The sequence below is a fragment of the Convolutriloba macropyga genome, chromosome 2 (assembly GCF_964194025.1).
Source record: "Convolutriloba macropyga chromosome 2, txConMacr16.3, whole genome shotgun sequence".
Classification (NCBI taxonomy): domain Eukaryota; kingdom Metazoa; phylum Xenacoelomorpha; order Acoela; family Convolutidae; genus Convolutriloba; species Convolutriloba macropyga.
In genome coordinates this window covers 67,923,242-67,949,460 of record NC_134469.1, presented here as the reverse complement: position 1 = coordinate 67,949,460, position 26,219 = coordinate 67,923,242, and the positions used below count along the sequence as shown (strand labels likewise).

General features: G+C 34.4%; 1 protein-coding gene across 1 annotated transcript in view; it reads left to right on the top strand.

Moving 5' to 3' along the window:
* Positions 1 to 24,646, top strand: part of LOC142334640 (lissencephaly-1 homolog) — a 36,079-nt gene extending 11,433 nt beyond the window's left edge. The window contains exons 7-8 of the mRNA XM_075382838.1: positions 2,708 to 2,864; positions 23,385 to 24,646. Coding sequence (XP_075238953.1) covers positions 2,708 to 2,864; positions 23,385 to 23,458 — 231 coding nt within the window. The 3' untranslated portion in view covers positions 23,459 to 24,646. The remainder of the gene's footprint in view (positions 1 to 2,707; positions 2,865 to 23,384) is intronic.
* Positions 24,647 to 26,219: the final 1,573 nt, after the last annotated feature.

Below are 26,219 nucleotides of genomic sequence, written 5' to 3'. Positions count from 1 at the left end.
TTGGGTTATATGTTACGTGTTCGGCCGTTCAGACGGCGTTTTGACCCAAAAGTGAAAGTGAGTAGAAATATTGATCTGGGAACTATTTTTTAAGAAAGAGAAAGAAGTTCATACTCTGCGTTGAGTGAATGCTCTTGCCTTTCGAGAAAATAAAGCATATAGATAACACCACTTTTTAGCCGTTTCGGTCAATTTGGCTAAATCGTTTTGCTTGTAGTTTGTTTTACCCTATTGTTTTTTTTCTAAAAAAATTTTTTTGATCGACGCTGCATTATTATTTGACCCTCTGGGCTTATTAATTCAGTGCTCATGAGAGTCTAATAATGCGTTTAAAGTGCAAAATGGGCTCATATGGCTCAATATACATTTAATTTTTAATTGCTCTCGAAAGAAGTTTGTAGCAATTTTTGTTTACGTGTTGGTCATTTTTTATGCGAAATTTGTACTGGACCGTGTTTGCGTTTAATTGCTCTCGTCGAAAATCATATATTGTAAACGTGTGTTACGGTTTTAGCTTGACAGTTTTAACTTTTTGAGTGAATTTTACGCCCTTGACTCTTTGCGTTTCGCGTGATCTAAAATTCTCAATCACAATTTCAAGCAGCTGAACTCAATTGGCGGCAATTTAATACCAAAAATCAAATGGAAAGTGCGCCGAAACTGGTGCCATTTTTCATTTTAAATCTTAATAGTGGTATATGTTAACCTCTAATGTGGTTATTTGAAGTCCACTGTTGATCTGCTTAGTCCCATTTAGTTAGTCCCATGATTTCATTTACTCTCATTGTTTGTTGCTAATATAAAAGCGATTGTGAGCGGTTAAAGATCAAGGCCGTTGTAGCTTACTGGCTGAGATATCAGACTGCTATCCTTGTGGTCGCGGGTTCAAACCACTATGAGGTTGGAGTTTTGCGTGCATAACAAAATTATACACCCCTAGATTTAATTCCCTTCTCACTGTCTCTCCTGAGCTGCTAAATAATTCAAGATTTTTGCATTTTTGTTCGACGTTTCCGGATGTTTCTTAGAATGCAAAGTTTTTATATTAAAGAAAAATTCGTTTTGCCAGTGTTTGTCGTTTTTTTGTGGTCTGGCATCATTAATGAATGCTCTCTTTGGATCTTTAGTGAGGCTTAGGTAATCTTTAAATTTTCTGTCCATTTGTTTTGTATGTAACAGTTTTATTTACACTATTTAATTAACCGATCGCAGTTATTTGCTTTGGTTTTACATGCTTGTTGTTTTAATGCAATGTAAAAACATAGATTTTCTGAGTAGCACAACAAAACGATCCTTTTTTCTGGGTTCAAGCAGGCAGATAATAGTTACACTTCCCTTGAGACCATTTGTTTTCAAAATTTAGCAGATTTTGTTTTTAACCTGCTTGTTTTTCTGTTTTGTTTTGTGTCTCTTAGTGTCACCATTGAAAGATGTCATTGTTGCTTCTACGTGAGACGATTGAATCTTTTAATGGTTCGAGTCTGTATCTGGTGTTTTTCTAACTTCGAAATTTTTCATTTTCAAAAAAGATATCAGTGAGATTTATTGCTACCTGCTTTTGTTTTTTTTTGTATCTTACCTTATTCCTTCCTTATGTTTTTTATTGAATTATATGCCGTTATTTTCAAAGATTTGTATACAATTTGAATGTGTAAATTTGGTATTTCTCACTGCTATTCGTATTAGCTTATTGTCCTCCGATTTAGCGGCTGAATTTGCCTTATGGACTCTAATGATATCACGAACCAAATTAGCACACTTTTTACACTAAGGAATCTTTTTTTTCCTTACGGTTTTGATCGCAACATCGCTCAGTGAGGTCATCGGTGGTTGTGTTCTGCAATTTGTCGGCTATTTTTGAGTTATTTTTAAGCATTGTTTCCTTGTTTGGTGTTTTTTTGTTTAAGAAATTGTTACTGATTAGTTTAAGTATTTTTCGTGATTCAACTTAGCTGGACTCTGTTGCTTCATACATAGACATTCTTCGAGATTTTTGAAAAAGAAGTTGACTAATTTGCTTGTTTTCTGTTGTTAATGATTTATCATCTCATTATGTATGCTCTTGTTTTCTAAAGTTTGTTCTTGATTGGCATTTATATGCTAAGTGCATAGTAAACTAGCGTCAAAAGCATAAAGAAGAAAAGGAAAAAGTGTGCTAATTGCTACCTCTACCCTATTCTTCTCTGTTTTTCCTTCTCCTACAACTTATTTATGCTGTAGTGTTTTCTCATGATTTTCCCCCTACTTTCCAACCTTGCTTTAGATAGCAGATTTGTTTTTTCAACACTTACAGAAGCAAAAGCTGAGACCTTCCATTTTCATTTTTAGCCCTTCCATTTTCATTTGCTGTTTTGTGACGGATTTCTCTACATGACGTCTTTGTAGCAATTTTGCAGCTATATCTGGCGATCCACCGGTTTGTTAATTGTAAATTTTATACCAATACTTCGAAACGATGTTTTTATATACATGCTGGCTACTTTTAGTATTTAAAAATAGTCCTTGATATTTTTCCTAAATGTTTTGCTCAAATGTTACGAAGGGGTTTTTAGACCACCTAAATATTTTAAACAAATTTGCCCTGTCTTTATGACACGGAGTCGGCTGGCTAGTGCCATCTTAGGGTCGAAATAATTTCGCAAAATTAATTAATATATATGGTAAAAAGTCTAACACGAGCACATAATACCTTTTGTGCTTATTGTAGCATGGGCATGACAATTGGGTGCGTGGTCTCAAATTCCACCCGGGTGGCACTAAGCTGATCAGTGTTGGTGACGATAAGACGCTGCGAGTGTGGGATCTACCCAACAAACGATTGACCAAGTCCTTCGATGCACACTCACACTTCGTTACCTCTATTGGCAAGTCATTTCAACTATCTCAATTATTTACATTTATATTCAGGAATCTTGATTAGTCCTGTGTTCCTCTTGAATGTAAATTTTTTTGCATGACCGACTTTTCCATCGACGCTTCTGACTTTTCGACCTCAAAAGCGGGATAAACAGGTAAAGCCCTAAGCATTAAGGGCTCTTAAACCTTTTGCTTACTCGACTCTGTTAATGCGGTTCACCGAGACATACATTCATGGTATGAAGGGCGGTTCCTAGAGTTTGACCCCGCGCTATGGGTAGTAACTCACTGAGAAGCTCTCTGAGAGCTCTACTATTCTCCTCAGTGACAATTCATCGAAGATGCTGAGAAAACGTAAAATGATGATGCAAAGGCAGTTTTTTTGGGATTTGGACCCCCTCTACAGCCTACCATCAGCCTCGTGCACTCACCAATATTCCACCCCCACATTCCGCGAGCCAGACCACGCGGTCGAGCCCGCGGAATGTTTGTCAGACCATTCTGCGTGTTTTTGTTTCAGAAAAATTTTGAAGTTAAGGAAATTTCAGACTGTTTTTTAGTAGCGGCCCTCATCTTCTCAGCCGGCTATTATAGCGCTCCTAATTTTTTTACAATTCAAAGAATTTGAATTGTATTGGGGCGCTGTTTTTTTTAAGATGTGTTCACACATTTTTCAATGACTTTGATCTTTCAAAACGGGATAAACAGGTAAAGCCCAGCGGGCATTAAGTTTAATTAGAGGCCCACCAAATTGGGCTTTAGTAGTCATTTAAGTGTTTAGAGTGGTGAAGCTGCTGGGATGGCCTTAATTTAAGGTTAAAAGGTCATTTTTAGGAGTTTTTGGGCTCAAAATGGTGCAATTTTTGATGTTTATTGTGTTTTTTTTAGTTTTTTTGTTTGATTAGATAAATGAAGGCCTTTTACAAGACAATTTTAATTGTTATGAACATTTTATGAGATATATGTTTTGGTACTACAAATACAAACACGCAAAATGATACTAATTTTTGCGATTTTTTTCAAGTTTTTTGAAATTTTTTTGTCATTTTGTGAGTTTTTCCAGCTTCAAGGGCCAGGAAAGGTCCTTTTGGGTTGATAGTAGGAATAATGGATTGGTTTTCAACATTTTAATTTCTAAAAATTTGCATTTTCTGGATAAAATCTGCAATTTTCAAGTTTTTGTCAATTTTGGATGTTTTTCCTTTCTCAAGTGCCAGAAAACCTATTCCACGGTCTGATAAAAATTACTGCATAGTTGTTAGTTTCAATGGATTTGTTTTCAACAATTTAACCTTTCGAATTTAAGGAATTTGTTGACAAAATTTGCAATTTTTTTCAAGTGTTTTCAAAACATTTGTCTTTTATTGATTTTTTCTTGCCCCAGTAGCCAGCTAACCTCATCCATGGTTTAATAGTATGTTATTAGATAGTTGCTAGGGGGTAATTGAATGGTTTTCAACTTTCTAATAGAACGAATTTCTTTTTTTTGAAATATGAGATTTTTAAAAATTATTGCCTGTCGATCTTTGAGCCAATGAGTTTTTTAATGCTTGGAATTGGGTTAATGTATAGCCTCTAGAGATACAGAAATAATTCTGAAGAGATTAATTTCACGATTTTTAGCAAAATTTCCTTAAAGTTTGCAATTGATTTTAAATTTTTTTGGTCATTTTGAGTTAATTTTCAAGGGCCAATCAATTTTCTCAGGTAATGCAGATATACTGGACAGATCTCAAAAACAAAAATTGATCTTGAACATATTTTTAAGATTGCTATATTTAAAGAGATGAAATTCTGCCTAATGGGTAAAAGCTTCAAGAGTTTTAGCTTCAATACTTATTGGTATTGATAGTAGCCCCTGTAGCCTCTCTCTAAGAAACAGAAGTATGTTCAACTACGAAATGCCATCAAACTAAATCAGACTTAAAAAATGTTTTTGTACAAAAATCCTTTTTTTCAAAATCTATTCTTTTTCAATCCCAACCATGCTTATTGGAATCCACGGCGGCTATTTTCCGTCAATATGCCGGGTATGTTTGTCCATTTCTAACGGCTTTGCACTTTTCGGAAATTCTTTGTCTCTTGCCTAATCATTTTTTGGTTCTATTCTATGGAGGTGTCACTAAAAGACGCTTGAATGTTTGATATGCCTGAATTTCCTGAAAAAATTAAGTGCTTTTGTTGCTTGTTATTGAGTGTTTATTGTTCTTCAGAGTGTTTTGGGACATTTTTTGATAACAATTTTTGTTATTACAAATCTCGCTAAAACTTAGAGCGACCTGCACATTTTTCTGAAAAAAAAGTAATCAGATTTCAATTTTCTCCTAGTTGAAGTAGAAATGGCGTTATTTTAACGAGGGGGGGACTTGTCCCCTCCCCCGCGTTACAATACCGGCATGCCCTTTTTATGTTTCCTTTTCGAAAACTCGTAAAAATTTCCAAAATTTTGTTTCTCGTGGTTGGTAAAGACTTGTATTTTTTGTGAAATTGCGACTAGTGAGACTAACGAAGAACTGAAAAGAAGAAGTGACTAACCGGATGGAATACTGAGGTAAAGGTAGAAAAAGATAGTTTTAATTTGATAATTTTCTGTTCCAATATAAGAAATTTAAGTTTTTCGAGTCTCCTCAGTGACAATTCATCGAAGATGCTGAGAAAACGTAAAATGATGATGCAAAGGCAGTTTTTTTGGGATTTGGACCCCCTCTACAGCCTACCATCAGCTTCGTGCACTCACCAATATTCCACCCCCACATTCCGCGAGCCAGACCACGCGGTCGAGCCCGCGGAATGTTTGTCAGACCATTCTGCGTGTTTTTGTTTCAGAAAAATTTTGAAATTAAGGAAATTTCAGACTGTTTTTTAGTAGCCGCCCTCATCTTCTCAGCCGGCTATTATAGCGCTCCTAATTTTTTTACAATTCAAAGAATTTGAATTGTACTGGGGCGCTGTGTTTTTTTTAAGATGTGTTCGCACATTTTTCATTGACTTTGATCTTATAAAACGGGATAAACAGGTAAAGCCCAGCGGGCATTAAGTTTAATTAGAGGCCCACCAAATTGGGCTTTAGTAGTCATTTAAGTGTTTAGAGTGGTGAAGCTGCTGGGATGGCCTTAATTTAAGGTTAAAAGGTCATTTTTAGGAGTTTTTGGGCTCAAAATGGTGCAATTTTTGATGTTTATTGTGTTTTTTTTAGTTTTTTTGTTTGATTAGATAAATGAAGGCCTTTTACAAGACAATTTTAATTGTTATGAACATTTTATGAGATATATGTTTTGGTACTACAAATACAAACACGCAAAATGATACTAATTTTTGCGATTTTTTTCAAGTTTTTTGAAATTTTTTTTGTCATTTTGTGAGTTTTTCCAGCTTCAAGGGCCAGGAAAGGTCCTTTTGGGTTGATAGTAGGAATAATGGATTGGTTTTCAACATTATAATTTCTAAAAATTTGCATTTTCTGGATAAAATCTGCAATTTTCAAGTTTTTGTCAATTTTGGATGTTTTTCCTTTCTCAAGTGCCAGAAAACCTATTCCACGGTCTGATAAAAATTACTGCATAGTTGTTGGTTTCAATGAATTTGTTTTCAACAATTTAACCTTTCGAATTTAAGGAATTTGTTGACAAAATTTGCAATATTTTTCAAGTGTTTTCAAAACATTTGTCTTTTATTGATTTTTTCTTGCCCCAGTAGCCAGCTAACCTCATCCATGGTTTGATAGTATGTTATTAGATAGTTGCTAGGGGGTAATTGAATGGTTTTCAACTTTCTAATAGAACGAATTTCTTTTTTAGAAATATGAGAATTTTTCTAAAAATTATTGCCTGTCGATCTTTGAGCCAATGAGTTTTTTAATGCTTGGAATTGGGTTAATGGATAGCCTCTAGAGATACAGAAATAATTCTGAGGATATTAATTTCACGATTTTTAGCAAAATTTCTTTAAAGTTTGCAATTGAATTTAAGTTTTTTTGGTCATTTTGAGTTAATCTTCAAGGGCCAATTAATTTTTTCAGGTAATGCAGATATACTGGACAGATTTCAAAAACAAAAATTGATCTTAAACATATTTTTAAGATTGCTATATTTAAAGAGATGAAATTCTGCCTAATGGGTAAAAGCTTCAAGAGTTTTAGCTTCAATACTTATTGGTATTGATAGTAGCCCCTGTAGCCTCTCTCTAAGAAACAGAAGTATGTTCAACTACGAAATGCCATCAAACTAAATCAGACTTAAAAAATGTTTTTGTTCAAAAATCCTTTTTTTTCTATATCTATACTTTTTCAATCCCAATAATGCTTATTGTAATCCACGGCGGCTTTTTTCCGGCAATATACCGGGTATTTTTGTCCGTTTCTAACGGCTTTGCGCTTTTCGGAAATTCTTTGTCTTGCCTAATCATTTTTTGGTTCTATTCTATGGAGGTGTCACTAAAAGAAGACGCTTGAATGTTTGATATGCCTGAATTTCCTGAAAAAATTAAGTGCTTTTGTTGCTTGTTATTGAGTGTTTATTGTTCTTCAGAGTGTTTTGGGACATTTTTTGATAACAATTTTTGTTATTACAAATTTCGCTAAAACTTAGAGCGACCTGCACATTTTTCTGAAAAAAAAGTAATCAGATTTCAATTTTCTCCTAGTTGAAGTAGAAATGGCGTTATTTTAACGAGGGGGTACTTGTCCCCTCCCCCCGCGTTACAATACCGGCATGCACTCTTTATGTTTCCTTTTCGAAAACTCGTAAAAATTTCCAAAATTTGGTTTCTCGTGGTTGGTAAAGACTTGTATTTTTTGTGAAATTGCGACTAGTGAGACTAACGAAGAACTGAAAAGAACAAGTGACTAACCGGATGGAATACTGAGGTAAAGTTTGAAAAAGATAGTTTTAATTTGATAATTTTCTGTTCCAATATAAGAAAATTAAGTTTTTCGAGTCTGATTTTTTTGGTTTTTTTGCCCATGTTTGAGTTTAAGTAAGTGAGAAATCATACAATTGGAATTTCGTTTAAGTTCAAACTTAGAGAGAAATTTATAGTAGATTTTGAAAACAAATATATCGTGAAAGTTGAATGAAAAATTGAAGAAATTGGGGTCATATTGGTCTGAAATTTGGTTTAACAAGTAGTTTTATGGGTTCATCACTGTGTCGGGAAATGCATGATGTGGGGGTCAATTAATTTTGTGTGAAATTATGGGTTCAAAATAGTTTGAACTGAGCATTTAAGGTGTTTTTTGGAGTCATTTTGCGCCAAAATCAAAATTTGGAAAAAAGGTGCAACAATTGGTGTTTTTTTATAGTAAAAATTTTTTAAAAAATCGTTTTTTTCCGCCATTGAGCAGTTTTATAGATTTTTTTAAAACAACGGAAAAACATGGTAGGCTGATATACTGTTGAGTAATTGGGTTTACATTAAATATAATTTGGTGATAACCTTCACCTACATTTTCGTATTTTTCGATTAAAAAATGTCAGTTTTATGTAAAACTTTGATTTATGAGGTAAGAATGTAGAATAAAATGAATTTATGTTGTTGAAAATTGCGTTGGCAACAAAGTTGATTCAGATAAAAGTTTGGACAAATAATTAATGAGTAATTTGGTGTTTTTTAAATGTTACTTTTTGTTAGTTGTTTGTCGTTTTTTGATTTTTTTTAATTAAAAAAAGCGGAAAGTGCTGTTTCTTGGCTTAGAAATAGAGAATGGAGTTTTTTTCTTTGTTGAAACACTATTTACAAGAAATTTTTAGCATTTAACAGCTTGTTGAAACGAACAATAATGACTAACTGGGTGCTGCAAATATGTTCTTATTTAATTTTTTTTAACCATATCTATTTTTTGCGGACCAAAAGTTTAAAAATAACATTCCGCTAAAATAGACGCTGTCAAATTGAATAATCTTCATCATACAATTTAGGTTTGATTGTTTGTGTTAAAATTGTGAATGAAAAGTTTGAGAGAATAAGAAAAACGTGTTTTGACAATTTTGCCGGCGATTAACACAATTTTGTTCCTTTAAAGACCTCATCGAATTCTTCTTGTGTAACTTAACTACATGTTAGACAAAACTGGGGGACCATAAAACTTGGTTGAGTTTGAGTTCTATTTTTAGCTTATCTGTGCAATCAACAAAATAAAACTGAAGGAAATGTGCTCTTAATTAGTTTTATTGCATTTTCTTCTCAATTCAATTCAAATTCAGCCGCATCTCTTAAATATCGCTTCAAGCGTGTTGATACCATTTAAAGTATTTTTCCCCGATGGAAACAAAGTTATGACCGAAAAATTTTTCTTTCAAGACAATAGTGACTTTTAGCACGAAATTTCGTGATCTAGCAAATGAATTCTTGTTGCTTCAGTGAAAACATAAGAAACAACGGGAACATATATAACTCTACGGTTCTTCAAAAAAGACTCTGGCGAATTTCGTTTCAACGAAAGAAAAACTGTCTCAGCCTCTGAGTTCGAGCTTCTTGGCCAGAAAATGAAAAGGATTCAAGATCTATCGTCTCGAGGAACTGCAAAAAAAATAAACGCATGAAACAAACTGGTTGCGAAAGGGGATCTCGAAGAAAGACCCCCAGTACGAAAGGGGAAGAGCAAGAAAAATTACGACGAAGAATTACAAATACTGAAAGTGACAGAGGCAAGCGAAAGTGACAAAGATAAATAATTACCAAAATGGTGGAGGCAGTGTTTGATCGCAGACCGGAGTATTTTTGTCTGTTTGCCAAAGAACATCGATTATATGTGAAACTGAGCCTATCTTTGACCACACATTAACAAAATTTTGCCTACAGCTTTCATTTCAACGACGATTTGTGAAGTAACTAGAATTCATTATCATATTGGCTCCAACGATCAACTTTCTGATTCTTTAAAGTCTACAGCAAGCAAACTGTTCAGTATACGTTGTCTCTTCACCTTTTTGAAACTACTTATTAAAACTAACTTAATGAAGACAAATTTTGTGGAGAAATAATGCACAGAATTGACGGAGCGGTAAACTACAACCAGAAATACCAATTCAACTTTGGAATTTCTCTGCAGAAACGTAATTTGTATTTTTACCGTTTTTGTACAAACGTAAACTGATTTTTTGCCTACTTGTAAGACATAGTTTTTTTTAGTAATTATAATGGTTGTCTGTACGTTGAGCGTTCTAGAATACTTGATCATTTAAATAGTGGATGTGGTTGTTTGCATGTTGACAAATATTTTGATATGGAATCGAAATCTTTTAGTTAAAGTTTGTGCTCTTTGTTGTCTCTGAATAAAGATCAGCAAAAAAAAAGTTAAAACATAATGAGGCATATATTTAGCAAATGGTAGCAAATCATTATCGTTCATCTTCAACATCAAAGGATTTGCGTAACCGAACATAGCATGCGTAATATAATTGCAAAAATAGTTCGCAGAGGTTTGAATTGGCAAGTTTGAGTATTTGAGTTACTTCATTGTAAAATTGTACCGGACGGGATTAATAGTTGGTAGTTTTAAATCGGGTTTCCAAGCGGATATGCCAAATAAACTTTCGTGAAACAAAAGAACCATCTTTTTTACTTTCTGCATATTTTGATGGTGAAGCATGAATTACGAATCATTCTGTTGTTAGCTTTGCAAAATTGTCTGCTGCCAAAACTGCTTAAAATAATATGCTTGAGTTGTTGCCATTGCAATTATAATACGTCGTACTGGTTCTTTCGAGAAATTGTCCTCATCGCTCGAACTTCGTATTCCAGTTCTGGCTAAAAACGTTTGTGGCAATACTTCTGTATAGTGAGACACGGCAGGTGTTTTCAATGGCTGCAAAGGCGTGATCTGCTACTGTCAGTTTTCTAAAGTACAGATTAGCTTCAATTATTTTTATTTTGTAATGTTTGTTTGATTCGAAAAATACAGCAAAATCATTCGTAGACCTTCTGATTGAATTTTGCAGAGTTTCACCACTAAGTAAATGTTAATCACAAGTTAAATTAGCACTCGATGGCTTTCGGAAAAAAATAATTTTCCTTAGAATTATCTAAGAGCTTTTCTGGCTGCTACGTCGTCGGCCTGACCATCGGTACAGTCAGTTTTTGGCGGTTCATCCTCGTAATGTTATCCTTGACCAACTAGCTATGTATCTTTTGAAGTTTTGCCTGATGAAAACTCAGTTTCAATGAAAGCCTTGTGGGCATAGTTTCCTTTAATGTTTGATAACTTAACACCATTTGCGGATACGGTGCATTCTGAAGACAAAGAATGCAATGCATCGTTGCTGAAATAGTTTTTTTGTACCTTAAGCGTCAATGCTTGTCCTCAAATTACCATCGTTGTTTCGGGAATTTTGCATTTAATTTCTAAGTTTTGTAATTTTTTGAAGTTATTCCTGTCAACGAAAACTTCAAACTCAAGCATTGGAACGTTTGGGGAATATGATTGTCTGACTTTTTTTGAAAATGCATTATCAGAGGAAATAAGCAGAGGCTATTTACTAACAAATCAAGTGTGGTCTGTGTTGCCTCTGCGGGCAGTAAATTAATAGTCATTTGGAGTTTTAGAAGAGAAATTTGACCGACCTCTCGTCAAAGACTTCTTCTTACGAATGCCTTGATCTGCTTTTTCACCGTTGGTTTTCAATTTACCCATTCTTCTTGCTTTTGATCGGCCCATTTGTTTGCTTAAAGATTTTTGCACAGTCAATTTTGCTTTTTTGAAGATGTTTTCTTTGTTACTACCTCTATCAACTCAGCAGCTGCTTGAGCATTAATTCACGTTACAAACTTTTTGGCTACAGGCCAACAAAACTTTCTTGGAATCGGCAGTGCGGGTCTGCCAATACCTGCTGCTGAGGCTCCCAAATCACTGCCTCGTTGGTGATAGTGTCCTGAAAAATATGTTGACACTGATTGCTGTTGATAATAGGCTTCCATCTAGTCAATTTTTTTTAGAAAAAAATTCAATAAAAATCTCTTCCTGTTCCAGCGAATGGAACAAATTGTCCTCATTTTGTCCGCAATGAAAATTCAATAGAGTGCAAATTTTTCGGTAATAACTTGTATTCGAAGTTGCTAGAAACAATTCTGTGTGTTGGCTCTATTTTGCTGGGACCACCCTTATTTCAGTCGTTGCTTTGAATCAGTGACTCGATTAAGAGAGGCTTTAGTATCACCTACCTATTGATACTCAATTATGTGAATCTGTATCGAATGTGTTAACCAGAGTCATCATGAATACTGTTAGGACCTAGTATACTTCGAAATTCGTTATTTGGAAAATAATTCCTTCATTTTAACCAAAAAAGAGGATTAAAAGTCCATGTAATTTATATTGATGGTAAAAATGAGGCAATACAGTAGCTGTTTTTAAGGACTCCGAAAGATTTTCACGATTTTCATAGGAACCAATTCTGATGATAGCTCTTTCTCTTCTGAAGACAGCATCAAAAGGAATATTTTTCTCGTGAAACTTTAGGCCTTCAAAGATATCTTCAATTTGTTTTGTTGACTTGTTTTTTTGCACGAAATTATTTTCTTCTAGTGCAACTCAACAATCCCCCTCCAGATTAACTTTTTCCTTCAAATGGTTTTTAATTGAACACAAGGTGCTCTGAGGAAAAATGTTCAGAGGCCGATGAAACTAAGTGAACCGTGAATTGATATTTTGTTATTTCCCCTACTATCGTCTCTAACTTTAACTAATAAAAGTTTCCATTGACTGGCTCCTGAGTTGCGTCAATGAGACTATAAGTAGGGGGATTTGTTTTTGATATATCATAGATCTCCATCTGAGTACTTTGATTTCAAGGGTTCGACCAGTAGATATTGTTAAAGACAGTCAACCGCAACCAACAGATATTTTACGTCTTTGTTGTTTGCTAATTTATCCATCTAAGCCAAGTCTAGCGACGAAATTTCGCTTGTAGGCAACAAATTTCAGTGTTGAAAATTTTTTCTATGTTTTGTGTATTTTTGCCCTCTAAAAATAATTTCAATTAACTCAAACTCAAATTTCACTCTAAACTTAATTTCAAATTTGTGCTTTTCTGTAGAAGTTTTACGCTTCCGTATGCTGCGGGACCTTTCGTATGTTTTAACTCAAGCTGTTTTTCTCATTCGTTGAAACTCTCCCTCTTTTTCTCCTCTTGCTGCGTTCTGTCTTTTGATTTTTCGAAACCACTTCCGAGGTCTGAGGTGATCCCAGTTTTAGCATTGCTGTTGATCACCAAGTCTGGTTTTATGTTGAAAGCCTCTAGTGTCCTAAAATAATCTGGATTAAAAATTTTTTGTTGCTGCCATTCATAAATTAAAATTTGAACTTCTGTTCCTCTTCCTGTTTTGTCAACAAAGAATTTTTTGTTTTTGTCTATGGCAACCTTTTTTGACTCTTTAATGAGGTTTACTTTTTTTCGCAGTCTTGGTAAATTTTACTGGCGCAAGCACTTTTTATGAATCTTGTCCGCGTGGTTTTTTGACAACTCAATAAGATCAGTTGTTTCCATTGTATCTTATTTTTCCTGGTACTCTTTGTTTTTGCTTTTATTTGGGCACTTACGTTTGAAAAAATTCTCTGGGATTATTGAGAATTTGGAACCAATATGGCTGCTCTTTCATAACCTGATTAATCGGAATCAAAATAAACTCTCCGCAGTTGACATGGCTTAGCTCAAATGGACGAAACAAAATTTAATATTTAGTTGAATCAATTTAAAGCCGTTTGTTGTTAGTCAAAGCGCAATTGATTTATCGATGAATGACTTTCCTCTTGGAGACCTTCAAGTATGTGCCTGTAATTTTCTAAGTGTCTTACTTTTACTATAACATGACCCAGTAAAACATTGTGAAGTTGTTCACACAAAACTAGTATCACATTGCGATCACAACTACGCAAATTTTTCTGTAACTGTTTTGGTTGCAAATTCGCCGTTTGCTTCGGTATAGATACTTTTCTCTTTCATTGTATCTCTCAGTCTCGTTAACAATCAGAAGTTTTTGGATCAAGATCAATCAGCAGATGCGCAAACAGTTCTTTCGTTGCCAATTGGTAGCAATGTTTTAAAAATTTAACAAGATTTATCTGCTTGCCTAAAATTCGACTTGATTATCATTTCTTGTACGATACGACTTGCTTTTTTGATTGTGCTTCATAAAAATAACATTGATGTTTCTGTGACGCCCTGCAGTGGCCAAATCAAAAATTCTTTATGAATTTCTTCTCACGAGTCGTCAATTATCAAAAGACAGTTTGCAGAGCTGTTCAGAAATTGTAAATTGGCCTACTTTTTAAATATAACACCAAGTTTTTGCTCCATTTTGACGTATATTTGTTGCATTCCCCGGTATGAAAATATAATGTGGGTAATTTTTGGTTGATTCCACTCAACATTGTAAAAATTAAGTCTGGTCTGCCACAATGTGAAGGCCCTACAATGACTATGAAGTCCCTATTTTGTGTATATAAATTTTTGTTCAGTCTTGAATTTAGTAAAAATGTATCCAACGAAACTTGCCAAAATGTTAATTTAATACCAAGTGATATTAGCAGTAATATAACAAACGTTTGCACAAAAGATCCTGATCGTGACAAAGTTGTTTGATTACGGAATTTCCTGAAGATTGCTGCTATTTGCTTTTTCAAGATAAATGTTTTCTACAACAGCGTCAACTTGAACAACTGTTATTCCCTCCGTCTCAGGACAAAATAAATATTTGTTAAAAAAGAATTAAAAATCACTTTTCATATAACAAATCATAGCAATTGAACTCAGTTGGAAAGTCTTTCAAATGAATCATAAAGAAATCAGAGAGACTCTCAGCTTTGTCATAATGAACATTTTTTTGCACTCTTTCTTCCTTCACCAAAAGTTAAATATCTTTTGGCAGTGAAGGATCGTTATTGTGAATTTCTGCACCAGCCGGGTGCTTCGACATCAGTAAGAGTTTCGGAGGACAGACTCTGGTTGAGCTTTAGGACATTCTGCTTTCTCCATTGCAGAGAAAATTCCATACAATATACTAAATGAGTGAATGAGCGAATTTCTTTCTCAATCAGCAAAAATTTAACTTTTCTCTCTAAATACTGATTTTCGGTTTTTATGGTTTCGTCCCGTCCCCGGTAATCAAGAGGCAAATTGTTGAACTCGGTGACAGGGGTGCTTCGTCAATTCCTCTCTAATTTGTTAACCAGTTGAAATTGAAAATGGTTTTTTGCTTTGTCCAATGTTTTTTGAAAATGTGTCTGCCCTTTGAGTGATTTTGATTTTCTTGTGTAAAATGGTTAACAGATATGGAAGGACACTCAATTGAATGCAGATCAATAAAAGAGCGTTAGAGCAATTCTGACGAAACGTTTACATTATCCGCTTCCTTAGCGTAGAATATTGCACCGGGATTCCTCAAGCGAACGCTTATAATTTTTGCGACCTAAATATAGGGATAGTTTTCTCGGTCCCAATCAATACCGTGCAAATTTCCAGTCAACGAATTGATAGATTGCTTTTGTTGTTGCTAACTGACTATGATTTGTTGGTTGTAAAAGATACACGCAGTCAAGATAAACCTCCTTCAACGTCTAATAACAGTTTTACTGTTCAGCATCCCAATAAGTGAAAAGTTGACGGTTGAAAACTTTTATATATTAGCAAAACAATGTTCCCAACAAATGACCGGTAAAACAGTTGCTGCTTTTCCATGGAGCGTTTAAAAGTAAACAGCTCCTTGGTTATATACTTCGTATATGAAACCACCTGTGTCGTGTAGAATATCGTGCAAACGTAATTTTCAAACAGTTATCTGCTGAATAATATTCTATGTCAATAATACCAATGTAGGGCCTCAATTTTAGCGCTATTTAAACTGAAACCCTTCATTTTCACTCAGATATTCACTTGTAGCCGGAAAATAGTTTAATCCTACACTGTTTTTTTTGGGTATTTTGTTGATACAGATAAATAATTTTTGTAGATTTTGTTCAAAGTTTCTGCATTCAATTGACTTTTCGAGACGCATACCTCCTTAAAATGATTGGAAATATTAGAAATATGTTTTCTATTCATTACGTCATTTTGAAAAAAATTATAAGCAACAGGCAAAATAGGATTTAATTGAAAGAACTGAGTTCACATTTGTTCTAACGCTTATGAAACGCGAGTGTGTAAAAAATAAAACTTTGTGTGAAGTATCTGCGCGAAACTTTGTGTGAATTGAATTTGCCTTATTTAAAAATGAAATTTATGGCGAGAACACGTTTTAAAACCAAGATATTAAAAAGCCACAAAAATTTGAATAACATTTAATCTACAAAGCGTTCTTCCTATCAGTTGTTTTTGGTATTTAAACCGCATGTTTTTTAGTAATTACTCTAGATGAGAAAGTTAAAATTGGGTGTGTTCATACAACAGCGCTAGCACGAAGACATTGAAAACTTTGAATTAAATATTTTCCCAGTTTCACCTTAAATACAAGGATTTATGTGCAATAAAAGTTTTTGTAATAGTTACGTGAGTAAATTTTTACACCACAAACGGACCGAATTGATTGAACACGCCTTAGAATAAACTAATAACTGAAGTCTTGATTTCTTACTTTTGGCTTCAACTTTCATATGGCCCACTCCATATATTACTCAGCAGAACTGTTACGAGAGTTTAATAACAGAATTTTTTGTTTGAATGTTTTGTACAAGTCTGATATACCCAAGTAATTTGCTTCAATTTGCTTCATGTCTCGTAGCCATCCTTTTGAAGGCTGAATCAAGGACGAAAGCAGAACACTTGCTTATGAGACGTACAGAAAACAGACTGTTGTCATTGTACAATAAGATTATCAGTTAGATGAGTTGCTCAGTAAATCACATGGTTGTGCGTGTCTATTATGATTTTTGATTTTATTCAGTCATTTCGATTTGAGAAAGGCCTTTTGAAGAGAGCTCAATTCATTCTGGGTTTTGTTACGTTTTATGTCAGATTTTGTATTTGACCCGGACTTATTGGAAGATGGGGTACAAATCGTTTTTACGATTACAACGTCAAACTGTATGAATATAATAGGGCTACTGGAGAGATCTAAAACTGCTCGAAAGCGTTTCAAAAATGAAAACTTGTATAAAGAGCCCAGAAAATTTTATCGAACCGCCAAAACCTGTCACGGTCAATGATACATTTGCTTGTATACCTGAAAACAAACCAGTTGATGTTTCTAGCAGCGTGAGCTTTGCGACTCCAACCGTAAGGAAGTGGTTTCCCCAAAGAAACGAATCGGTCTCGTATCAAAACTAAATCAAACTTTTTTCTTTGCTGAGTTTGTTATGTGTGTATTTTTTTGTAAAGCTGACTTTATTGTCTTTGACTACTTTTCGTTTTATTTCTCAGATCACTTAGTTTATTTCAAGTACCAAACTCTGGAAAAAGGAACTTCAATTTTTTCTTTTTTTATTTAAAAGTCACTCTTATCTTGAAAGGAAAATTTTTCAGTCATTTCTTCCCATCAATGAATAACATACGGTTGAATTTGTATCAACAGGCTGTAAGCGAAATATAAGAATTTCGGCTATCTTTGAATTCTTTTGAAAAGAAAATGCGATAAAACTATTTGAGAGCACATTTCCTTCATTTTTATGTTGTCGATTGCACAGGTAAGCTTAAAATAGAACTCAATCTCAAAGAAGTTCTGTGGTTGCCCCCTCTCCCGAGTTTCGTCTACCATGTAGTGAAGCAATACATGAACAATTCAATGAAGTTTTTAGAGGAACAAAATTGTGTTAATCACCGTCAAAATTGTCAAAAACACGCTTTTTTCTCATATTGTCATAGGTTTTATCCACAAATTCAAGACAAATAATCCAAACATTGTACACCGAAGGTTGTACAGCGTTTACTTCAGCGGACTCTTATTTTAATTTGACAGCGTCTACTTTAACGGACTGTTATTTAGCTTTTGGTCCGCAAATTATTGATATTTTTAACAAAACACAAAAAATAACATACATACGGCACCCAATTAGTCAATTTCATGTGTCTCGGCAAGCTGTTAAATGACAAAACCTTCTTTTAATTTGTGTTTCAACTAAGAAAACATTTTCTATTCTTTAATCCTGCTCAGAGGAACATCAATTTTATCGCTTTTTTTAACCAAAAATTGTCAAAAAAATTAACAAAAGTAACATATGATCACCACCCAATTACTCATTATTATTGTGTTTATCACACTTTACCAAAAATAAATTTGTCGCCTATTCAATTTTGACTAGCAAAAACCATTTTATTCTACATTCTTACTTCAAAAAGCACAAATTTTTGCACAAATTTGACGTTTTTATCGAAAAATAGAGAAATGTAGGTAAAAGTCATCACTAAATTATATTTAATGCAATTCAAGTTTGATATAAATTATATTTAATTCGATTCCTCAACAGTACTTAACCTACCATTTTTTACATTTTAAAAAATTGTTAAAACTTTTTTGCGGCCAAAAAACGTTTCTTAAAACTTACAATAAAAAACATCAATTTTTGCCTGTTTCAATTTTTGTCTATTTTTGGCGCAAAATGACTCCAAAAAAGGCACTTAAAACGCTCAATGCGAACTATTTTCAACCCATAATTGCATACAAATTCAATTGGCCCCAGATCATGCATTTGCCGACACAGTGATGAACGCATAAAATAACTTTTTAAACCAATTTTCAGACAAATTTTTAACCCTAGTTTTTCAATTATCGTTCAGTTTTCACAATATTTTGTCCTCCATTCATTCTCATGCGCTTTTTTCAGTTCGAAATTCTTTTTGAAACTTTTCTCCAAGTTTGAAATTCAACGAGCTTTCAGTTTTATTACTTCTCACTTGTTAGTTCAAACATATGGGCAATAAAACCCGTAAAATTGATACCACTTTTCCTGTCTCAGACTCGCAAAACTATTAAGATTTTTAGGCTGGAACGAAACTTATCAAATTTAAATTATCTTTTTTTTACCTTTACCTCAGTATTCCATCAGGTTAGTCACTTTTTTTTCAGTCCTTCATTAGTCTCATTAGACTAGTAAAAGGATTCAGAATTTTAAAAAAAAAATCACAAAATTTTTGTAAAATTTTTACAAGTTTTCGAAAAGGGCACCGAAAAGAGCCCGTGCCGGAATTGTAATGCCCAGTTAAAATACAGGCATTTCTATGACTATAGTTTCTTTTTCCTTTTTTTCTCGGTTTTCTTATGTATCATTTTCTATGTTTCTGTATTATGCTGTAAATCATAGAGTGGACGCAATTAATATTGCAATGTCTGCAGAGAACAACTGAATAATTTTGATTTTTAGTTTTTGTTCTTTTTTATTATACCTCTTTCGAATTGAGTAGGTTGCTGAAACAAATAATTAATTCAAATGGGAAGTTGGCTTTGTTTAAATTGAGGTTGCACTTGGAGTCGCTTCCGGATTGTTCCGGCTATGTTTGTTGATACGTCATCTCCATCGATTCACTATAATCGTGTGCATGAAGTCTTTTTCCACTGTGCTTCAACAGTTCACAGGTTAATGGCGTGATTAGTTTTTTTTATCATACATCATTTACCTCACTATGACTTCAGAAGTCTCTTGTATTTGTTATCTTGTTTATTTTGTATACTCCTTGGTTTTCTTTGCTTTATTATTTTTCTGTTGTTTTGTTATCTCTCGACACTATTTAGCGGCTATTTTGCGTCTATCTACTAGCTTTTTTCAATTGCTCTCGAACAAAGTTTGAAGCAATTGTATTAGTCTTGCGGTGTTTTTGTGGCCGAGCAGCTCTCTTAGAGCCGTACACCCTACTAGTCTTTAAGTATGCGATTGACTGACTGAAACTGTTTTTTAGGCAAATTTCGATGTGTTGAGAGGGCGGTTCTCATTCTTGAAAGTTTGACCCCCTCAGTTGGTGATTTCAACCCTCCTCACGCAGCGCTCCCAACCCCCATCGCGTGACCCAACCCCTTTCAACGTTGACCCCGCCCCTTTCAACGCTTGGGCCATGAAATTTTGCATGCTTTTTTTAGCTGTTTTTAGTGTTCTGTTTAATGGTTCACAAATTGACGTTGGTCATGGTTTCTAGCGATCGTATTCATACTGTTATTTATTTGTTTGATTTTTGAGGTGCACGTTTTGGTAATGCCAAAATGATCATGAACACCAAAAATTGTATTTCGAATAAATTTTTTTGGCATTTGTCATTCTTCTGTAACTTTAAGGCCGATTAAACCTTTAAAGGTTTGCGCGTAGTTTTTTAAGATAGAAGTCACCCAAATAGAGTTCGTTTTGAGGAAATAAGTTTCAAGTTTTAAATAATTTTGGCTACTTTCAAAACAGAAAATAATTGTTTGTCGTTTTTTTGCCAATGTTTTTTTTTCATATGTCCAACAAGTTTCTGTTAGCCTGCAGGTTAGTCCTTCTGCTTAATTTTTCTGAATGGAGCTGGTTTTGGACGCTGAATTTCAGGCTGGCAATGATTTTAAGCGCTGACAGACCTTTGGTCGATCATGTTTTGAACATCATCGAATTAGTGACAGGAGAATCTTCGCTCGCCAAAATAAATGCTATTTAATAATACATAAATGAAAGACGTAAAAGGCTAATCACATAGCTTTTTTACGTGCTCTCCTATTTCATGACTTCTAAAGGAGTAACATTTTTAGTTGGTCGATGGTCAGTGAAACGGGATGAAAGAGCCAACGCCACATTTAGAACAAATGTTTAGCACAATTTGCTGAACAAATCTCAAAAGCAGCGCGAAAGAGATTAATTAATAGAACGAATGATGCTTAATAAAATTATTGTAGTCATAGGTTTCTAATGTAAAAAATTTTGCTTGATAGTTTTTGTTTTGGAACATTTTTTTGCTGGAGAGATTTCAGTTTGTTGTCGAAAGAAACTTGAAAAGCTGGTAATCCCGAGGGCAAAAATTCTCTGAATAGCTCATACAGTTTTACTGAGCTCTAATTGTAACTCTAGGCAAAGCTGCTTAGGAACGCTTGAAGAGGCAGAGTTTAATGGTCTGAAAGGCGCTATTCAAATTTTCTTTTTGCTATATACGCTATTTTTTGCTGTTTTTTGTTGCTGTGCAGTGCTTTGATTGGCAAGTGGTTTTTTCGATTAGCTAAGATACTGGAAATTAACTGTTTTTGTTTTGTCAACGTTTGTGGTACGACCTTATGAGTGCAGTTAAGATATATGTGGCACGTTAATTGTCGTTCTCATGAGAGTCACTCGAGTGTTCTGGCTAATGGGAACGGAGAGACAAATTTTGTAATCAAATGCTTTAATTAGAATTGATAGTTCCCAACAATGGTGATAAGCACCAAATTCAGCACCTATTTATTACCCCAAAAGTCCCGCTTTTAAATTCTTATTGATCACATTTAATTTACATCCTCCCTGACATCCCATGACATCCCGTCTTTACTTGCATTTTTCTATGATAATTTATGTCTTGAAAATGTGAAGCATCATTAGTTCACACAAACCAAAATGAATAGTTGGGGACAAAATTGTTACACGTAGCACGTGTTAGCTCCTTGTTACAATCACATTTTCCATAAATCACTAAGATGTAAAGCAGCACGTAGGTTGAGGTACGTACAATTTTTCATGCTACAACCGATTAATATTATACTTTCAATACTCCTCCTATCATGTTAAGTGTTTGTTCCGAGAAGGACATGACGAAAAGTGATACTTTGGTCCTTGGCAATACTTTTTGTAAGAGTCTCCACCGGCATCGATCGGTAGACACGTAGTATAGCTATGACAACTGACTTTCGACTAAATTCCGAACCAAGTGCAATTTTAATGCAAAGAATTTTGTCTTCTGTTTCAGAATTGTTAATAAGAGCAATAAAAGCTTGATTGTCTCTAAAGGCGTTTACTGGCTGCTGGGTTTCTAAATTCATTTCCCGTAGAAGTTTTACTGAATGTTTCGCTTCCTTACTTGCCTCGACTAAAGCGTTAAGCTCAACTTCAGCGGTTGAATTAGATATCCAGTTTTGCATGTTTCTAGACCAACTGATTGCACATGAATTATTGCTGAGTTTAAAACAATAACCACTGGTACTGTCTATGTTGCCTGCCCAATCTCAGTCTGAAAACCCTGTCAACTCCAGTTTTTCATCTTTTCTAGCATTCATTTTCTCTTACTTAAACGTAAACATCCATTTACCGCATCCAAAGTCGTCTTCCAGGGTTTTGGATAAACATACACAATAAACGAGCTGCATGCGCAATTTCCGGCCTACTTGTTAATGCCAAATAGCTCAAGAATCCCAGTAATACCCCTATAGTCAACTACATGCTTTTCTCTCTGGTCATTGGTACCTATTTCTGTTGAATAGAATTTTGACAGTTTCAAGCTTACATCTGATGATGCTTCTAGTGTCTTTGATTCGATCATGTTAAATTTCTCTGGAAATTTTTTTGCAGAAGTTTCTTGATTTAACATTATTTCGTTTTCTGTTTACCCAATTTTGATGTAAGAAGCAACTGAGATCTCTTAACTTCTAAGTTGGAAATGCACACTAACTTTGTTTTCAAAGTTTTGGTAAAAGTCGTTTTGCAAGCCTTATATCACCATATCACCTACCCAAAGACACACCATTCCTTCTATAGCATTTTCACCTTTCTTCATAAAAAGACATTCCTCTTTAATAGTAGGCGTGAAACCTAATTGGTTGAGGAGTGTTAAGTACCAATTTCTACCGGACTGTTTCGATCCATATAAACTTTCAGATTACAAATTAGTATTTATTGTTCTTTTTTGCGCTTATGCGGCCAGGATCTTCTCTGAATCTCTTTGATTGACGTGGCTGCAGATTTTTGTTATTAGTTAAGTCAATACTTTGGATTAATATTAAGCACTTGTCCTGCTATGTTCTTTCATTTCGTCGTCAAGATTTTTGTTACGACACATGACGTCACAATTTTTCAAATGTGCTTTCTCTTCATTCGCTCATGCAATTTCATTCGAATTGCGTGCGTGACGTAGATTTTGAGTCTTATTGGAGCTAATGAATTTTCTTCTGAATTTGACTTTTCAGTTTAATTCAAAAAGATAAGGTCAAGTGAATGTGTATCACTCTAATTGAAGGGTATTTGAGGACAGCTAATAGGAGCAGCAAGAAGTTAAAAAGATTCTTTATCAACATATAACATCTCTGAATTACGAAGATGCTTCTTTTTTGTTCTGCTTTTTTTACTGCCTTTTTGAGACTTTATATCTACGAAGCTATTGCGGCTAGTTTCTGGCAATCTGCCAGCTATATTTTTTATTAGGCTGTATATTCTTCAGTTTAGAAGCTGAATGTAGCAGTGAAGAAAACATCAGGGTCGTTTCCGTAGTTAACAGGCATTGTTTGTTTGTTGTTTGTCACGGTAAATATTGTTGCGACCATTTGATCTGTAGAGAGACTTGTAGGAGTCTTGCAGTTGTTCGTTATTCAATTTTTATGCAAAACTATAAAAGAGGATCAGGACTGGTACGTTCTTGAGATAATTTGCAGACGGTTTGTGGTTTTAGTTGAAGAGTTTATGAATTGTTTAGACTTCCACCATGAGAGGCCTTTTGTGATCACGGGCTCTGTGGACACGTTAATCAAGGTGTGGGAGTGCAGATGATATGAGAGGGTGCTCTATTCACGTGTCGACACTCACAAAAAGGCAGCCAACATCCCCCTCCCAAGCAAACCCATCCGACACCACCTACGACAATCCCAACTTTTTGTTACAGTGACTGGCCCCATAACTGCAGTGCACTCAAAAATTTCGACACAAAACATTGATAATCCCTGGTTCAACTCTCGAATTTCACTGTTTTATTTTTGTTTTTCCGAACGGTGTTAGATGTTTGAAATGCTGTTGTGGCAGTATTTTATCAGTTGGTGATAAGATAATTAAATTATAAGTTAATGAGGTGTAGTGTATCATTTCAGTACATCTGGCTGAACATAAAGTGTTGATATTCTGCCTGTTTTGACTCTCGTTCTAACAAAAAAGAATCTTGCCCCTAGCTATTGTCCCCTCAACCCCCCCCCCCCCCCCGTTGCGGCCGTCAGATCCATGTGTGACCTCTAATATGTTGAGTTTTTGCCTGTCTATCGCTTTTATTCAAATCTTACTTACCTTGGCCATCCCATCAAATCAACTCAATCACAACAAGTGTTGTCTTCTCCATTGTCACCGCGCTGATTCAATAACATGAATTAATACCACATTTACTTTAGTTTGCTCAATGTCAGAATCCAGTTTATTTTTTGACTTTATACGTTGGTTGATGCAGTAAGATACGAATGCCTTTAAATCGCAATTTGTGCTATCGTTGAACCACAATTTTACTACCTTTTATTAGTCAATATGCTAATTCTCTGTATCAAAATAAGGGTGTACGTTTCTTAATTTTTGACCCGAATTATTATATGCAAGTAATTGGCGAAATTATTGTTTACGCACTCCGGCAATGTTTCATTTCCATCAACACAGTCAGACTGACGTTAAAGTGTTTCAAGGCAATTTGTAAGATTATGTTCTGAATGGTTGGTGTGCAAAAGAAGAGGTTTCGAAAATGACATTGTTTATTTTTGTGCATAATTATTATAATAGTGACAAACTAATGAAGGGACTCTATTTTGCGTTTAGTTGTAATTTTTCATTGGTAAATTTGTGAGTGTGGGCAGTGGATGTAAAATTTAGAACTAACGGAGTTTTCTTTCCATCTTAATCTTGTCCCAAACTGGATGTGAGAAATGAATTTCGGAATTTCCTTACAATTACTTTACATTCTTACATGTAATTTAATATTTAATGAGACTCTTCGTTTTAACTTTGTCGAGATCCGTATAATAGTCTAACCTTAAAGCGTACTGGTTATTTTTTCAAATTTTTACCTAATTTACCACGCTTTCTGAATGCCATGTACTAAAACTTCCGAAGTTCGGAAGATTTAAATAAAATTTCATCATTTTTCAAGTGTATTTTAAATTTTGACCTATAATATTGCAAAATTTTGTATTCATTGTTCATTGTCCTACTGTATGTAACGAGTCTTTCTGTGATTACTTCAATAGAAGGAGGAGTAAAGTTCTAGACTGGACATTTTTTAAATTTTTGAAACTTTAAGCTTCAAGAACTGATGTTTTCACACGTGAACTCAACAGCTGATTGCAATTGTAAGAAATTAGACTTTGTAAAGTCCGAAAATCAAATGCATCAATTACTACTGGTGCAATGAAGTAGTAAGCCAAGTAACTTCAGAAAACGTTGTGGCGATATCAGACGAATTTCATTAACACTAATTATTGTCTTGATTTGTTATCCTAGGCTCAAATGAACTAAATAAAGACTGTCACAGAAAACAACTGAAACTGTGCTAGGACTGCAAAGCAAGCAAAATGGACAAAAATACTCTCTAATTAATGAAGCAGCTCTTTGATAAAATGAACACGCTGCATAAAATGTTGGAAAAGATGTACACACTGCAAGCACCAAAACCAAGGGGCCGAAATACTCTGTTATTAATAGCCGCACAGCGATAGCTGGGGCTATTATTGGCCTTCTCTTGGTTTTTTACAATTCAAAGAATTTGAATTGTATTGGGGCGCTGTCTTTTTTTTACGACTCGAAGAGGAGTATTGGAGAAGTCTTTTTTTAATCAATTTTATTGGAGTGATTTTTGAAGCGGGAAATGAAACGCGTGAAAAAATTTGGAGTGATTTTGTTGCTGAACAAAAGTGAAGAGCGGAGCGAAAAGAGAGTGGTTTTTGTTCATACCGCTGTTTTCGAGAGAGCCAGAAATTCATGTGTGAAAAAATTTTCTCTAAGCGAGCGAAATTTTTTTGTTCAGGTGCGGCATTTTAAAGCAGTTTTTTTCTTAATTTTGGTTAAGAGGTTTGGTTATGATTTTGTTTTAATTTTAGGCTGGTTTTGGTAGTGCTTTGAAGGTTTTTGGAAATTCATGTGAATTTAATGATAATTCGGAGGTTTTTAATGTATTTTGCTGATTTTCGGGCTAATTTTTGCGTTTTTTTAACGATTATTTTGTGTTACTGGCTCAAATGGGTATTGAAGAAACCCCTTCTACTTGATCAAATTTATGATAACATTTGGTTATAGTTTTGTGGGTAGGAATCATTTTTTTGTTGAGAAATATGACAAAAAGATGGCGAAAATTGGAACTATTTTTCTTAATTTTTTTTTTGCAGTTTTTCGTTTTTTTTCTGTTTTAGCTAAGTTTCTTAGCCTATTATGACTTGCCTATTGTTTTGCGAGCATCTGGATACCCTATTGGCTGATGGGAATTTTTCTTTGGATTTATATGCTTTTGAAATTTTAAAAAATTTGATAACTTTTTCCAGTTTTTCAGTGAAAGTTGATTTAAGAGCTT